This window comes from Pleurodeles waltl, chromosome 8, assembly GCF_031143425.1.
Source record: "Pleurodeles waltl isolate 20211129_DDA chromosome 8, aPleWal1.hap1.20221129, whole genome shotgun sequence".
NCBI lineage: Eukaryota > Metazoa > Chordata > Amphibia > Caudata > Salamandridae > Pleurodeles > Pleurodeles waltl.
This window is the reverse complement of record NC_090447.1, coordinates 1,142,453,065-1,142,471,222: the sequence shown is the minus strand read 5'-3', so window position 1 is coordinate 1,142,471,222 and position 18,158 is coordinate 1,142,453,065. Positions and strand designations below refer to the sequence as shown.

The 18,158-nt window shown below is 42.1% G+C and overlaps 1 protein-coding gene across 1 annotated transcript in view; it reads left to right on the top strand.

The window, feature by feature from the left end:
* The window catches only part of SETDB2 (SET domain bifurcated histone lysine methyltransferase 2), a 1,110,478-nt gene that overhangs the window by 319,041 nt on the left and 773,279 nt on the right, over positions 1-18,158 (top strand). The window contains exons 8-9 of the mRNA XM_069203525.1: positions 552-721; positions 15,749-15,998. Coding sequence (XP_069059626.1) covers positions 552-721; positions 15,749-15,998 — 420 coding nt within the window. The remainder of the gene's footprint in view (positions 1-551; positions 722-15,748; positions 15,999-18,158) is intronic.

Genomic DNA, 18,158 nt, shown 5'->3' with positions numbered 1-18,158 from the left:
TTCTGTCGGGATGGTGCTCAGAAGGTGTTCTTGGTCATAGGAGGACCTGCTCCATTTTGTTTCAGAATTCGTATACAGACCTCTAAGTCAATATTTTGTAGGAATTAGGGTACTTCTCTGCCCTCACACCCATGTCCTGTTACAGTAACTGCAGCAGTTCTCTCTCCTAGCACTTCACTTTTGTATGTATTTTCACAATTTAGTATTTTACCCTTATAAATTCCAAGGCTGTCATCAAGCATTGAAAACTCTGTGACAATAGGAAGGTAAAGTACTAACATTATGCTCACGTGGACAGAGCAAGAAAAGTTGCCTTGCTAAATGTGTCACTTTCATGTTGAATCGCAGAAATTGGAATAGAAATGGCTTAATTAACCCATGAGAAGACGGTCGTCAAGTATGTGTGTTAGTCTTGAGCAAATGTGTTTACTTTATGTATGTTGATATCTTGTTTTTTCTGTTTTTCTCTGCTTTACATAGTACAATTATTTGTAATTTGTTTTCTTCGATTTCATCCAAGTAATCTCATGTATGTATATTTTCTTTAACAGCATTTTTGAATGCAGTATGTCTTGTACATGTGACCACCTTGCATGTCAAAACAGAGTAGTGCAGCATGGCCTTCAAGTGCGACTCCAAGTGTTTAAAACGGAAGACAAAGGCTGGGGCGTCCGTTGCGTAGATGACATTGACAGTGGTACGTTTGTTTGTACTTATGCAGGTAAGAAAAAAAAAACATTGCATGCCTCCTGTGTGTAGTGCGTTTTTGTGGTGAAGATCTTGGGGCGATTCTGTTGAACTTAGTGCATAAACACCACTGCTAAGGCCAGATGCCCAAACTATTAGTAAATCTGGCCTCAGAAGCCTAAAGTAAGTGCTCACTTTGTACTGATAAAAGCCCACCACTGCTTCACATGTACTTTTTCCTTAGCAATTCACAAGCAGGTGTGTAGTGTTTTTTTGTGTACCAGGAGTGAAGTGTTTGGATCACATATGCCAGTGGGACACGAGTACATTGCAGATCTTCCTGCTTGCACAATAAATGAATGGTTATCGCCTGCTGAGTGCAGACAATTACACTTCACAGCCACATTCTACTGTGTGTGCAGTTGCTCTTTCAAAGCATGCTTCACAATGTGCTTATTTTAGGAACATTGTGACCGTGATCCCCTTAAGGAATATTTATTATATTTCCAGACTGCTCACAGAAGAAGGGTTGCAGATCCATTTTCACATGCTGGTCTTTTGAGGTCAAGCGCACAAGTGCTGTGGCCTGTTGTAATCTGTCTGTGGTCTTTTAACCACACCCACCGCACGCCCATCACTATCATTCGTTCATAGGCTTGCCTATCAAAAATCCTTTGTTATCATTGGTAAATGCTTTAATGCTTTACGTTTGTCCCTCCTTGGGACAGTTTTGTTTCCACCTTGGCCATTGACCCTGTTACATGGATAATTGCACTTTTGCCGATGCGTTTTACTGGAAGCAAAAGGTCTTTCATCTTATGTCCGTCCTTCGTGCTCATGGCGGCCATGGCGCTTTGAATTGGCTTGCTTATGTCAACTGTTTTACTTTTCATTTTCAGTCTATGTGGCAAGAAAAGTCCAGTTAGGAATTTACAACGCTAATAGCTCTAACTCATTCTTCTTTGCCAATACTTGTTTTGTTACAGCAGCTAATGCAGTCTTATAGGCTTTAAGTACAAAAAGCACTGGCTCATTCATTGTCTCGGAAAGAACAGCAACGAGCCAGCGAGCATGCTTTGATGTAGGCATATAAAAATCCTCTTCTTGGGTGCCACCGGTCCTCACAAAAGCCTGTGTGAGGCACCATTCAAAATGTGCAGAGTTAAAGTAGCCAACATCACGACTTGAGCAGGGAAACTATTGTGGTGTGGCCTTACCTGTCATGTGACATACAACAAAGCCAGTAGATCGTACGTATGCAAGATTTATTGGCTTTGTCTATGCTATTTCTTAGCCATGTACTGCAGTGTGGCTGCTATGCTATGCTATGCAACATGGCTGAAAGTAAAAAAAAAAAAGTGCTATGGCGCGGTCAACGCTTGCTCCATCATAGCGCTTTTTTATTTTATTTTATTTTGAACCATGCTGCACAGCAGCCGCGTAGCTGTACAACATAGCAAAGTATTCACTTTACTTCCTAAATTTCATTTATTTATGTGGCTCCATTGATTCTTCATTTCTTTTGCTTCTCTACGCGCGTTTCGCACTGAACGGATTCAAGTTCACCTATAACAAGGCTAGATTGACTGTCTACCTGGGGCAAGGATGAATTGACTAATCTAATTTTGGTATGAGGACAATACTTGTTATTAAGGAAGTTGGAAGAATAACGTTGCATGTACTAAGGGATCGCTTAGTGTTAAACTCCTGCACAGAGCACTCAAGTGGTATGCTTGCATGATTCTGATATAAATGGAATTCTCTCTCCTCTATTTCCTCTCCAGGGTGGTTCCATTGAAGGAGTAGCACTTGATTGCTATACTGAGCACTGTAAATATGTAACATCCAGTCTGTAGGTTGAGGTTCTGACCCCCTGAATTTTTATTTATATAAGTGTCTATTTCTGGCTCAGTCATGATATATGTTGGATTTATTCACAGTCGTTTTTCTCCATTTGGATTACCTATGAAGTGGCTTTCCTGAAGAAGGCGTGAGTCGCCGAAACATGCGTACAGAAACAAACGAAATGAAGAATCAGTAGAGCCACATATATAAATGAAAGTTAGGAAGTAAAATGAATGCTAATAAAGGATAAGATGTACAACTAATAGAACTTGAAGCTATAAAGTTTAAAATTCGAGGAATCCAGCAAGAGTATTGACCACTGGAGAAATTCTAAGACCACAAGATTGTATTTGCAACTGTAGAATTGATTAATTCAAATTGTCTGGTCCACTGTACTACATGGTGTATATGGAATATTGTATTAAGATTTTAAGAAAAAAAATTGACATGAATTACATGTAGATTGAGGAATGTATGCATGATTGTGAGACGTTTGAGGATGATTGACTGCGTGGTGGATAATGGAGTGTTATGTATTTTTTAGCTTTTTTGTTAATAGGACTTTGTGAAAAACGATATGATAAGATTATAGAATGTTATTCTAAAATGAAATAAAAGTGGATTCATTGTGTATTTGGATTTTTTGACTTGAGCCATGATGATATGTTAAATACGTAGTTTGGTTGCCTGTGGAGAATCTTTTGTATATTCTTTGCTGAAAAGGCTGATTCTGCCTTCAAATGTTTCAAGGAAAGTATGATCACAGTGCGCTCCTTGGGCCTCTCATATCTTGCCTGGCAAATTTCCTAAGCAGTTTCCACCCTTTTGAGGCTACTCCAGACGGCTAGTGTAGAGGAACTGCCAAGCCCAAACACCACCACCACTGCAGTAACGCCAGCGCTTTCATGACTATGACTGGGCATTCAGCAGACTGCACAGGTGACCAGTAGCAGTGCTCCATTCAGTCCTCTGTCCCTGCGGAATCAGCCTCCAAGTCTTCTTGGCGTGCCCTTGGCTGCACAGAGTCACCCTGTAGGTAGAAGGGCCTGACACTTTCTTAAACAGTGGCGGACCCATTACATCCAACAAATGGGTCATCCAGATTTTCCAACTGGGCTGTGTCCCACCAGTCCTTTCCGACCCACCTCAACTTCCTCCCACATTATGGGCTTTCAGAGGAACAATTTTCCATCTTGCTACAAGAAGTGCAGGCTCTGTTGCCCAAGTGGGCTATTGAGGGGATGTCGGCACTAGAGACTTCCCGCTACTTCCTCTTGCCGAAGGACGAAGGCCTTCATCCTATTGCAGATCTTCACCCCCTGAATGCCTTCCTCTGGAAGGACAAATTCAAAAGGCTAATTTTGCCCCACGTTCTGTCTGCTCTGAATACAGGTCACTGGATGGTTGCCTTGGGCCAGCAGGATGCATACTTTCATGTGCCTGTCCTACAGTCTCACAGTTGCTACTTGCAGTTCAAGGTCGTGCAGGAGCAGTTTTTTTTCCATGCTCCCCTTCAGCCTTACCAGCGCACCTAGGGTGTTCATAAAAGTGATGGTGGTGGCCGTGGCACACCTTTGGAAGTTGGGAATAACAGTTTTCCCCCACCTTGACGACTGCCTGCTGAAAGCAGGCTCACCACAGTCCGTCATGGACCACCTCCAGACTATTGCAATCCTCCCAACATTTTTGTGGGTCTCAATCAATGAGCTAAAGTCCCCCCTGACTGCAGAGGCTGCATTGGCGCCATTCTGGATACGGTGCAGTTCAGGCCCTTAGTTCCACTGCAACAAATCCAGGACATCAGGGTTATGTTCCATATGTTACAGCCTCGTTCCTGGATTTCGTTGAGTGCAGCTCTGATACATCTTGGTCTGGGGGCCTCAAACATCCTGCTTGTATCCCCAGACCACAGGAGAAATTAATTACAATCAAATGTATAGATCTGGCACGTCACCAGCTGACCATGACTTGGAAGGCCCCCAGAGGTCCAAACCTCTTGCATCGGCACACAGAAGTCCTTAAATTGGCAGAATGCAAGGAAGTAAATCTGTACAGGGGGGCAAGTTGTGGGCTCCAGTCAACAGAGCATGCCCAAGCACGGGATACCATTTTACAGCATTGCCTCCTCATTGATAAGCCAGGCACTCTTCTATCAGCTCCAGACAGTGGGACAGACGGGTCTGGTTGATTTGGTGGCCCACCCTGACACCCATCCATGCCCCTGTGCTAAGATTCCTCCTCTTCCTGATTGGACTACCTTACTTCCCCGCACTTCACTCACCCTCTCAACCCCCATGCATGTCCGGAATAGAACAACGGACCACCTTACTTCCCCTCGCTTCACTCACCCTGTCAACCCCCCATGCACGCCCGGAATAGAAGAACGAGTGCTGCACCCACCCACTGGCCCTGGAACTCTCCATATCAACACTCTACTCCTACTCCAGCAGGTTGATACACTTGTCAGGGTTATTACAAGCGGTTATTAACACACTGATGTATTCTACATACAGAATAATGCTTGCCTGCTGAACCACTTATCCATGGACTATTTGATTTGACTTCATGGATTCTGTCGCATTAGGACTTACCTAACCCTCTCCCATCCCCTACTGTTTGTCTTTATCTGGAATGGTGCACTGATAGTGAAATGATTGGGACAGCAAAGAATATTATAAATGCACCATATCTGGAAACCTAAGCACAAAACTCATTAAAAATGTGTTAAAAATGCATCCTGCTTTGTATCTTTTGCCGACTCAGTGGGGAATGAAGTGTCTGTGGGCCCAGCACCATGGATACCTGTCAGATGTCATCTGGGTTTTGGAGTAGGCTGCACAATATCTGTAGTGGTAGCGTCTCACCTGCAATTTGACTCGCAGCAGACCCCTCTCCTTCCCCAATCAGAGTTGACGGTAGTGATGGATGCGTCTCTGCTGGGCTAGGCTGGTCACCTGGGAGAGAAGGAGATCAGAGGTCTTTGGTCTCTAGCGGAATCCTGGCTCCAATAAACCTGTTGTAGCTACAGGTCATCCACCGAGATTTAAAAGCTTTCCGATTGTCCATCAAGGGAAGGCTAGTGCAGGTTCTTATGGACAAAACCACCACCACCGTGTGGCATTGCAGCAAGCAGGGAGAAGTGGAGTCCTGGTTCCTGTGCTAGGGAGCCTTATGCCTCTGGATTTGGCTGGGGCGTCGGGGCATTTCACTGATTGTGAACGAGTTTGTGGGATCTTTAAATGCCAGGGCGGACAAGCTCAGCTGACAGTGTTTCATGGATCATGAATGACCGCTACAACCGAGGTGGCGCATACCATCTTTCAACATTGGGGAGAACCCTAGCCACATCTGTTTGCCACTATCCAACTTTCAGTTTCACAACTTTTATGCGTTAAGAGTTCCCAGGAATGCTGTCTCCAGAAGACACATTCAGGCAACGGTGGAGTACAGGACTACTTTACTCCCTTATTTCCACTGCTGCTTATCCTGCCCAAGGAAGAACTGGGCCCAAGTTATCCTAGTGGCTCCAGATTGGGCCTGCAGAGCATGGGAGCCAGAACTTCTGGATATGACTTTGTCCTCACATCAGGCTTCTGATGTGGAAGGACCTTCTTTTGTAGCAGCATGGCAGGGTTCTCCAACTGAACCTGCACAATCCACACCTCCCATGTGTGGATTTTGTGCTGCAGCATTAACTTGCATTCCTTCTAGCACAAGAGTAGGTGGATGTCATCCTTGCGTCCAAGCATCCATATACAAAATCTATCTACACAGACCACTGGTTCAAGTTTGTAGCCTGGTGTGGAGTCCACAACACAGACACCTCACTGTAGAAACTGTTGGCTATTTTACTGTTTGCTTTATCCTTAGGCCAGCATGACTTTACAATGGGCATTATAAAACTTTAATTGTTGGCCTTTTGGTTGGCATGCAAAGTGCCTGTTCTGGACATCTGTCAGGCTCCACCATGGGTTTCTGTGTACACTTTCACCAGGCAGTACTGCATTGACTGCCAGATACGATGGGAAAGGCATTTTGCCCATTTGGTCCTGCAGGACTTTCTGGTCTTAGTCCACTTCACTGACCCTCCACATTTGTCAATGTGAGGAATCTGTGGTTAGAAATATCCATCAGAACAACAAGTTACTTATCTTAGGTAACACTCTTTCTGGTGGATACTCTATCTAACCACAGATTCCTTTCCATCCTCACACTTGACTGTTCTGTGGCGTGGTGGCCTTCTTTAACGTGTAAAATGGTCCCAATATAGTCCTGCATGGAGGTCACTCCGATTTAGACGTGCTCTACGTCCAAGTTATGGAAAGAATCATGCAGGGATGTTGCTTGTATGCAGCTCTGCTCTGTCACTTTCAGGGTGGAATGTAGTGAACACAGAGCTACATGCTGCCACTTAGGAGCTTGGGGGAGCACGTCTATGAAAATTTCCAGATCCAGTCTGGTGCCTGGGGAATATTTTACAGGCCTTGAAAAATCTAAACACTGTTACCAGACTTGTAGTTCTAAAGGTTTATCTACTGGCTCTGACTGGAATGCAGTTGACACACAAACTGGTCTCGCACAATGCAAAGTGTGCAGTAAGTGGTAATGGAAAGGTTGCCAAAAGCCAGCCAATCTATATTAAATTCATCTTTTTTAAAAACAAAATGAAATCTCATTGCTCTCATCACTTCCCAATTAAAAAAAAAAACTAAAAAAACACATAGGGGGTTGGTTAGTCAGCACTTGAAGAGGGCAACAGACTGAATCCAGGCACATTAGGTCAGAGTGGGGGCCAGACAGGCTGAATTTCAGATGGCAGAGTGCATCTGTGAGTATTAACTTAGTCATCAAGGCCACCTGGCTAAGTAGGGTGGTCGGGAACAATGTATGTGTGTGCAGTGCCTCTGATACCATTGCTCCCTCTAATGATACAAGTAGTGAGGCCTCTCTTAGGCTGGTTTCCGAACACCCAGGTACCCACATGGCCAACACATGGACCATATCACAAAATGGGATTGATTCTTATGCCAGCGGGTGCACCTAACTACAGAGCATGTGTGGTGTAGATGTGGGAGAACCACTGTTGGAAATGGCCCTTATTGCAGGGTCATCCCCAGTCTTTTTGCCTCCATCCTCCTATTTTGTTCTGACCTGTTTTTGTTGGCTTTAGGGCTCTGGAGACTTTACCATTGCTAACTTGTGCTAAAGTGCATATGCCCTCTGTGTAAAGTGTACTGTTGATTGGTTTATCCATGATTGGCATATTTGATTTAATGGTAAGTCCCTAGACTGGTAAGTGCACTAGAGGTGCCCAGGGCCTGTAAATCAAATGCTACTAGTGGACCTGCAGCACTGGTTGTGCTACCCACATTAGTAGCCCAGTAAACATGGCTCAGACCTGCCACTGCAGTGTCTGTGTGTACAGTTTTGAACTGCCAATTTGACTTGGCAAGTGTACCCACTTGCCAGGCCTAAACCTTCCCTTTTACTACATGTAAGGCACCCCTAAGTTAGGCCCTAGGTAGCCCCATGGGCAGGGTGCAGTGTATGTTTAAGGTAGGACATATACTAGTGTGTTTTATATGTTCTAACATTGAAACACTGCCAAATTTGGTTTTCATTGTGCAAGGCCTATCCCTCTCATAGGTTAACATGGGGGCTGCCTTTAAATATCCGTAAAGCGCAGATTCTCTCTGAGAGCAGATACAAATGTGGAGTTTAGGGTCTCTGAGCTCACAATTTAAAAATACATCTTTTAGTGAAGTTGGTTTATAGATTGTTAGTTTGAAAATTCCACTTTTAGAAAGTAGGCATTTTCTTGCTTAATCCATTCTGTGACTCTGCTTGTTTGTGTATTCCCCGTCTGGGTCAGTTTGCATTCGGAGCCAATAGAGGATGATTTCCTATTCGACACCTTGGCATCCACCCACACTTTCTACCAAAGTTTGCCAATGCTCCCAGGCATGCTCAAGCACGCAAAACAGGTCTTCCAGGAGCCAGTGAAAGGGAGGGCTATCACGCCTAGGGTGGAGAAAAAATACAAACCTCCCCCAACGGTCCCTGTGTTTATAACACAGCAACTGACACCAGATTCAGTGGTTCTGCGAGCAGCAAGAAAGAGGGCAAACTCTCAATCATCAGGAGACGCACCACGGCCAGACAAAGAGAGTAGGAAGTTTGATGCAGCGGGCAAACGAGTGGCAGCACAGGCAGCCAATCAATGGCGGATCGCAAACTCGCAAGCCCTACTGGCTCGCTACGACAGGGCACACTGGGACGAGATGCAACACATTATACAGCACTTGCCCAAAGAGCACCAGAAACGTGCCCAACAGGTTGTTGAAGAAGGACAAGCAATATCCAACAACCAGATAAGGTCCGCATTAGACTCCGCAGACACAGCAGCACGGACAGTCAACACTGCGGTAACCATTCGCAGGCATGCATGGTTACGGAGCTCAGGATTCAAACCAGAAATCCAGCAAGCTGTGTTAAACATGCCTTTTAACCAGGAACAATTGTTTGGGCCAGAGGTGGACACAGCAATTGAGAAATTAAAGAAGGACACAGACACGGCCAAAGCCATGGGTGCGCTCTACTCCCCACAAAACACAGGCACATTTAGAAAGCCACAATTTAGAGGGGGGTTTTGTATGCAAACACCAGAGCCTTCCACCCCGCAAACCAGACCCACCTATCAGCGGCAATACCAGAGAGGAGGGTTTCGAGGCTCATATAGGGGTGGACAATTCCCAAGAGCAAGGGGAAAATTCCAAAGCCCTAAAACAAGCCAAACCAAACAGTAACTTCAATGTCACAAAACCCCAACATTTAACACCAGTGGGGGGGGGAGACTTAATGCATACTACGAAAACTGGACACGCGTAACTACGGACGCATGGGTTCTAGCCATTATCCAACATGGTTATTGCATAGAATTCACAAAGTTCCGCCAGATGTGCCACCAAGAGCGCACAATATGTCCAAACAGCACTTAGACCTGTTACAAGTAGAGGTCCAAGCATTGTTACAAAAACAAGCAATAGAGTTAGTACCCAACCATCAAAAAGGAACAGGTGTCTACTCACTATGTTTCCTAATTCCAAAGAAAGACCAAACGTTGAGACCCATATTAGACCTCAGAACGCTGAATCTCTTCATCAAATCAGATCACTTCCACATGGTAACACTTCAAGACGTTGTTCCCTTGCTCAAAAAACAGGACTACATGTCAACGTTAGATCTCAAGGATGCATACTTTCACATACCCATACATCCTTCGCACAGAAAATACTTAAGGTTTGTAATACACGGCGTGCACTATCAATTCAAGGTGTTACCGTTCAGGATAACAACAGCCCCAAGGGTATTCACAAAATGTCTTGCAGTAGTAGCCGCTCATGTAAGGAGACAGCACATGCACGTATTCCCATACGTGGACGATTGGTTAATAATAACCAGCACTCAACAACAGTGTCTTCTTCACATGCAATACGTTATAGAATCTCTACACAAACTAGGGTTTTCTAGAAATTACCAAAAATCACATCTTCAACCATCCCAGATACAACAATACTTGGGAGCAACACTCAACACACAAAAAGCGATTGCCACACCAAGTCCACAAAGGGTACAAGCGTTTCAGAATACAACATTAAACATACAGCCAAACCAACACTACCAAGTAAGGTTTGTAATGAAACTTCTAGGCATTATGTCCTCATGCATAGCCATTGTCCCAAACGCAAGATTACACATGCGGCCCTTACAACAGTGCCTAGCAAAACAATGGACGCAAGCACAGGGTCAACTCCAAGATCTAGTGTTGATAGACCACCAAACACACTTCTCGCTTCAATGGTGGAACCCTATAAATTTAAACCAAGGGCAGCCATTCCAAGACCCAGTGCCTCAAGAAGTGATCACAACAGATGCTTCCATGATAGGGTGGGGAGCACGCCTCAACCAGCACAGCATTCAGGGACAATGGGACAATCATCAAAAACAACTGCACATAAACCAGTTAGAACTGTGGGCAGTGTTTCTAGCATTAAAAGCATTTCAACCACTGATAGCCCACAAATACATTCTTGTCAAAACCGACAACATGACGACAATGTATTACCTCAACAAGCAAGGAGGGACACACTTGTCACAACTGTGTCTCTTAGCACAGAAAATTTGGTATTGGGCAATTCACAATCACATTCGCCTAATAGCACAATACATCCCCGGCATTCAGAACCAGTTAGCCGACAATCTCAGTCGAGATCACCAACAAACGCACAAATGGAAAATTCATCCCAGATCCTACAAGATTACTTTCTAAGCTGGGGAACATCAAAAATAGACCTATTCGCAACAAATGAAAACTCAAAATGCCAAAACTTCGCATCCAGGTACCCACACCCTCAGTCCAAGGTCAATTCGTTATGGATCAGTTGGTCAGGGATATTTGCTTACGCTTTTCCCCCTCTCCCACTCATTCCTTATCTGGTAAACAAACTAAGTCAAAACAAACTCAAACTAATACTTATAGCACCAACCTGGGCTCGCCAACCGTGGTACACAACACTGCTAGATTTATCAGTAGTACCTCACATCAAGCTACCGAACAGGCCAGACCTGCTAACACAACACAAGAAGCAGATCAGACACCCGAATCCAGCATCGCTCAATCTAGCAATCTGGCTCCTGAAATCTTAGAATTTGGACACTTAGACCTTACACAAGAATGTATGGAGGTCATTAAACAAGCTAGAAATCCTACTACGAGACATTGTTATGCAAACAAATGGAAAAGATTTGTTTACTACTGTCACAATAATCAAATTCAACCACTACATGCTTCCGCAAAGGACATTGTAAGTACAAAAGTCTAAACTAGCATTCTCTTCTATTAAAATACATCTCACAGCAATATCTGCTTATCTGCAGATTACACATTCAACATCGCTTTTTAGAATCTCAGTCATCAAAGCATTTATGGAAGGATTAAAAAGAATCATACCTCCGAGAACACCACCAGTACCTTCGTGGAACCTTAATATTGTATTAACAAGACTCATGGGACCACCATTTGAACCCATGCACTCTTGTGAAATGCAATACTTAACTTGGAAGGTAGCCTTTCTAATAGCTATCACATCACTTAGAAGAGTAAGTGAGATACAAGCATTTACTATACAAGAACCCTTTATACAAATACATAAACATAAAGTGGTTCTCCGTACAAATCCCAAATTCTTACCAAAGGTTATATCACCATTCCACCTAAACCAAACAGTGGAACTCCCAGTCTTCTTTCCGCAACCAGACTCAGTAGCCGAAAGAGCCTTACATACATTAGACATAAAAAGAGCACTAATGATTTACATTGACAGAACAAAACAGTTTCGTAAAACAAAACAATTGTTTGTAGCCTTCCAGAAACCTCATGCAGGTAATCCTATATCCAAGCAAGGCATTGCCAGATGGATAGTGAAATGTATTCAAACTTGCTATATTAAAGCAAAAAGAGATCTACCTATTACACCAAGAGCACATTCCACTAGGAAAAAAGGCGCCACAATGGCTTTTCTAGGAAATATACCTATGACAGAAATTTGTAAGGCAGCCACATGGTCTACGCCTCATACATTCACAAAACATTACTGTGTAGATGTGTTAACAACACAACAAGCCACAGTAGGACAGGCTGTATTAAGAACATTATTTCAGATAACTTAAACTCCTACAGGCTAAGCCACTGCTTTTTGGGGGAGATTACTGCTTATTAGTCTATGCACAGCATGTGTATCTGCAGCTACACATGCCATTGAACGGAAAATGTCACTTACCCAGTGTACATCTGTTCGTGGCATGAGATGCTGCAGATTCACATGTGCCCTCCCACCTTCCCGGGGGCCTGTAGCCGTTATAAGTTGGATGGAAAATTGTAAATTTGTAAATAAATACTATTTTAATACACATTATGTACATACATACTTACTCCATTGCATGGGCACATTTAGTATATTCACAACTCCTACCTCACCCTCTGCGGGGAAAACAATCTAAGATGGAGTTGACGCCCATGCACAATAGAGCCGAAAGGGAGTAGTCCCTCGGTCTCGTGACTCGAAAATACTTCTTCGAAGAAAAACAACTTGTAACACTCCGAGCCCAACACTAGATGGCAGGATAATGCACAGCATGTGAATCTGCAGCGTCTCATGCCACGAACAGATGTATATATGTATATATATATCTCCTTCTCGTGATCAACAATCAGAGAGACTGAAGCCTCTGTGGTGAAGGTTCTAAAGGGTACTGTTGTTTGATTGGCTGGACTTTGGGTCATTTCTTCATTTCTAATAACACTGATCAGCTATTAAAGTGAATGTCTTTCGCATGAACTTCAACATAGATTTTTTCTTTACTGCTTTTCTGTGTACCGTGGGACTCCCACTTCGACAGAGATTGATTCAAACATGTGAATCTCCAATACTGGAGAACTAGAGTACAGGTAAGTAACTTAATTTTCTTATTGGCTGTGCCTTTGGGAGCTGCTTTTCGCCCAAAAATTTAGATGGTGGCCATTCGCTTGTGTAAGCTACTAGGAATCAGGATATTACTATCTTTAGAATAATTCGAACACTCCAACTATTGAATGGGTTTAGCATATTGCAAACAGGGTTTTGTGAATTACTGCCAGTGGTAACGCCTGCTATCATTTGGGTTTGTTGTAGATGTCCAACTACCAGTTTTCAGGCTCTTTCACAAGTTGTAATCACCTGTCATTAAGGACAGGGATTCCTTCCAAGAAAATCCTGAAAGGTCAGGCGTTAGCTGTCTCTTTATTTTTTTATTTTTCATAAACAAGTTTGTATTGCTTTTAATGAAAAAACATGTAAAATACACAAAGAACATATTTGTCCCGGCCTGTATTTGTGCTGACTGGGTAGCTGTCTCTTTATTTACTTATCACCTGAGATACTAGAGTGGTGTGTTAAGCTCCTGTTTGCTGTTGTTGCAGTCATCTCTCACCACCCATACTCAGCCTTGTTTCACATCCTATTAGATTATGGAGACTTCTGTTCCCTCTGTTCTTCAGTATTTGCAGACAGCTACCTGCCAAAACTATCCAGCGCTTTAAGCTTGGTTTCCTAATTCAGGCAGAGGACATACTACAGATAATGAGCTAAAATAAGGTTAGGAGAAACACTGACGCTCACACTCCTGGACAAATTATCAGCAGCATCATAGCAGTACATAGTTCGGTGCACCACAATTCGTTTGCCCTCAGTGTCGCAAAACAGAAATTCTCGTTCTTAGTACTACTCACCGTGCAGTGTTGCCATCCCAACATCCAGGCACTTTGGGCAACCTCCCATTACTGGTTAACTTCACTTTTACCTTACGCAACTTTTTCAGTGATAATCTCACTTAAAATTGCAAATTAAACATTCTGTCAACTCCTGCATTTATGACTTCAGTTGGGTAAGGAACATGACTTTTTCCTCATACAAACTTTTAGGGTCTGTGATATTGGCTAGTATAAAGATGGATTATTTCAACATCATTGGTTCCTACAACTGACTCCATCCAAGCTTTAGCATGTTCAAAACATTGTGATCGTGCTCATCTTCTTTGTCAGCTTGAGCTCTCCATATCTAATTTAACTGTTTTCACCAGTTACCTCTCAAGTTTCTTCTCAAATTCAAGTCCTTTGAATTATAAGTTAAAAAAAAAAACTGCTCAACAAGGAACCCACCCACTTTGGAGTTTCTGGCCAAAGGTTCAAGCTCAATCTTCTGAACCTGCATCCATAAGAGAAGAGCAAGACAATGGGCCTGATTCTAACTTTGGAGGGCGGTGTTAAACCGTCCCAAAAGTGGCGGATATACCACCTACCGTATTACGAGTCCATTATATCCTATGGAACTCGTAATACGGTAGGTGGTATATCCGCCACTTTTCGGACGGTTTAACACCGTCCTCCAAAGTTAGAATCAGGCCCAATGTCATGTTTCACCAGAAACGGAAAATCTTTACAGCTGCTGCATGAGAGTGCTAAAATGCCTCACTATACCAGCTGTGACTCTTGTTATAAGAATTTTAATCTCAGGAGTATTACTTTTAACTGCATTCAGTTTAATACTGAAACAAAAGAATGCCAACATCCCTCAACTTTCTACTGTCTCAGTTTGTTAAAACCCACAAATCTTTAAAGAATCCTATCTTGTGGGTCAAGTTCAGTATAATTTAATCAATGGTTTTGGGAAAATTAAATATGACTCTTTTCTTATGCCTGGTAAAATATCTGACTTCAGGTGAATCATTGAACTCGTTTGGTTTAAAACAGACTGGCTCAAATGTGTTTGTGCCTCTGTCATCATATTGTGGTAACACAATCTTGCAAATGATGTTTAACCAGCAGAGTGGTATTTTGTACAGATTGGGCACTTCTGAATGTGAACAAACTCCACCTACTTAAAAATGGCAACTGCTAAGCAGACAACAACCAAATACTAAATTTGGTCGGTTGTTAGGCAAATTTAGCAAAGGCTTAGATTGGTGTAAAATATTGAATCAAGAATCCAGCTGATAATCATATTTAATGTAAAGCACCTGAAATCTTGCCAATAAAGTATGCAGAATTATGAGGTCACTATTGATTGATGGTAGCAAAAAGATTATTCTGAGAACTGGTGATATACCATCAGATTAGTTGACAGATCAAATCGAGCTATAATCCTTACATACGTTTAAAGTTTTTCTTTGCAGTTTACGGTAATTTAATCTCAATGGCATGACTGTATTGTTTGCTTTCCTTAATTATGTGTAATGGTTTACTGATGAACACAGTGTAAATTATTACCCCATTGAAATAACAACACATTACTGATGAAATTGGAATGAATATAAGGTTTAAAATGTTTTTCAAACTGCTGCCAAATGTCTCTTGGCACCATTGTTGATTGCTTATACTTTCTACAGTTTCTGCTAATGTTAAGGCGCTGGGCTAAAACACATTAGAAGCTGGACAAAAAAAGAGAGTCCATGATAATCCCCGAGGTGTTCGAAGTAGATTTATTACATTCAGACCTTGCTAGAGTTTAAAATGTTGCATTAATTTAATAATTGTTGCCATTTTTATACTTGTACCTCTGAGAGATAGAAAGAGAATTTGTAAAATCATGCTCAATGTTTGTGCTTTATTTTCCTCTTACAGGACAGATATTGACCAGAAATGTGAACATGGACGCTGGTTGTGAAGATGTAGAAGTGGGTGCTTCTTTGGAAGATAACGGAACAGTAGTACATGCAGGTTTGGCGGCACTTCCAAAGAAGCTTGAAATGGAAGCTTCTAGTTCAGATTCTGAGATAGAGCTTGTCCCACATGTAGAAGATTGCAATAATGGCACCCCCGAGAAGCCTGGACTCCTGTCTCAGTCTATGAATGATACAAAGGAGAAGGCAATGTAAGAAGAATGCAACATAAATTAATGGGCGGTTGTAAGTGAGTGCTTGGGGTCTCTTGTATTCCACAATGTTGTTGATGCTTGTGATGTTGAGTTGGTTGTCTGAGGTGGTGGCTGGGGCTATGGTTCATGTGTTAAGCCTTGAAAAAATGTTTTGGTTTATCATTGAAAAACGGTTTTGATGCAGGTACCCTCAAATAAATGTTGAAGATACTGCAATGAAGGTATGTTATTGAGATAAGAATGGTTACAGTAGTCTTAGAGATACCTGCCCATAGACAGTACTAGGGTGGCCGCAGCTCTGGGCTTGTTATAGGATGTATGGGGGAAGTAAACTGGGCTTATTAGAGGGTCCATAGCAGAAACCACTTAGTGATACTTAGACCATGAACATGCAGGCCAATTACAGGAAATAAATACAGGTGGGTTTGCAGCTATTTATATTTGCTTATAAAAAGGGAAAAAGGATTTCCCATAACCAATGGTTACATGTGCCATTGAACAAGTATTTCTTGGTAGTCCAGTTTGACTTTTATTGAGCTTCTCTAGTCCAGCAATCTAGTCTGGTGTTAGATCGCTGGATGGTGGTGATGTAGCAGAGGTTAATATATCTTGATTGGCTTTGAAATAAAATATGTATTCAGTCTCACTATGCTTAACATATAAAATTGAAATTATGTTTCCCATAGTTATGTAATTCACAGATTGCATAATGTTTAATGTAGCAACCTACATGATTTCACAAACACATACATTTACTAACATATATGGTTTATACCTGTTATAAAGAAAACCCAACCAACCAGCCAACCCATTAGAAATGTACCAAACATTATTCAAGCAGATGTCACGGCTGTACTACAACTATTAAATAGCAAAATAGAAATGATTAAAGAGCGCACAGCCACCCATGTAATATGACCTAAGAACAGATCTGATATATTATCCCAAGATTCCAAAGAAGCATCCACTAGTTCTGCTGCTGCTACTGGAAGGGCTATACTTGGAGATTATATCCCTAATACCCTTGAACAAGTGATTTGATTTCTAATTTGTAAAGCACACGGATACTCCATGGAGTGTCCTGGTGCTATGTTCAATGGTGATAGGGCAGATGCCTTCTATTCCTAATTAAAAAATAATAATAAAATGAACTCAAAGAACAGAAAGGCAAGCTATGCCCACACCAAAAGTATTTTTGAAGAAATACAGATTTAAGCCCACCTTCCTTAAACTTATACTAAAGAATAGTTTATTTAAACGACAGTGAAAATAATGAAACTCAAAGAACAGAAAGGCAAGCTATGCCCACACCAAAAGTATTTTTGAAGAAATACAGATTTAAGCCCACCTTCCTTAAACTTATACTAAAGAATAGTTTATTTAAACGACAGTGAAAATAATGAGAAAAGGCTAATGGTGCTCAGCACACGTAACCGTATACCATCTCTGACATGCAATGCAACTAGCTAATGGATGGCACATTTGAATCCTGCCCACCCTTTAACTAGCAATGTACACAATCCAATGTCAGCAGAAATATACTACCATTCAAATAATCTATGTTCTCTGTCTAATAAACGAAGTAGGTTACATCATAAACTACTAACAATGATAAAGGAATAACCGTTATGTCCGTAGAAAAATTGTAATGGACTTTGAAGCAATGATCTATGCAATTTATAAAGTATACCCAGAAACAATAATACAACAATGTTATTTTCATTTTAATTAGGTCCTATTGAGACATCTAAAATAGTCCACTCTAAGCATCAACTATGCAACCAAGTCAATTTGGTTTTGAAATACTACAGCTATAGCATCTGCACCTCGTGCGGTAGCTAAGTACTAAGTACTACAGTCTACTTTTAAACACACAATTCTGCAAAACAAATGAGGAAAAACAAGCTGCCTGTCTGTACTACCTTGTAGACTGGGCTGTTTGTCTCTACTGTTCACAGCAGTGGCACCAACCCAGGTTCCACATACCCTGGTATTATGACGGCAACAGCACAGCAAACCAGCAATCACAATGCAGTGGGAGTGTGGCATAACTCCTTGCATGGCACACATGTAAAGGCCTGTTCTACTCTGTATCTATTTACTGACATTTTAGAAAAACACATTTACCAGAATTTATGGCAAAACAGTCCCTAGCCC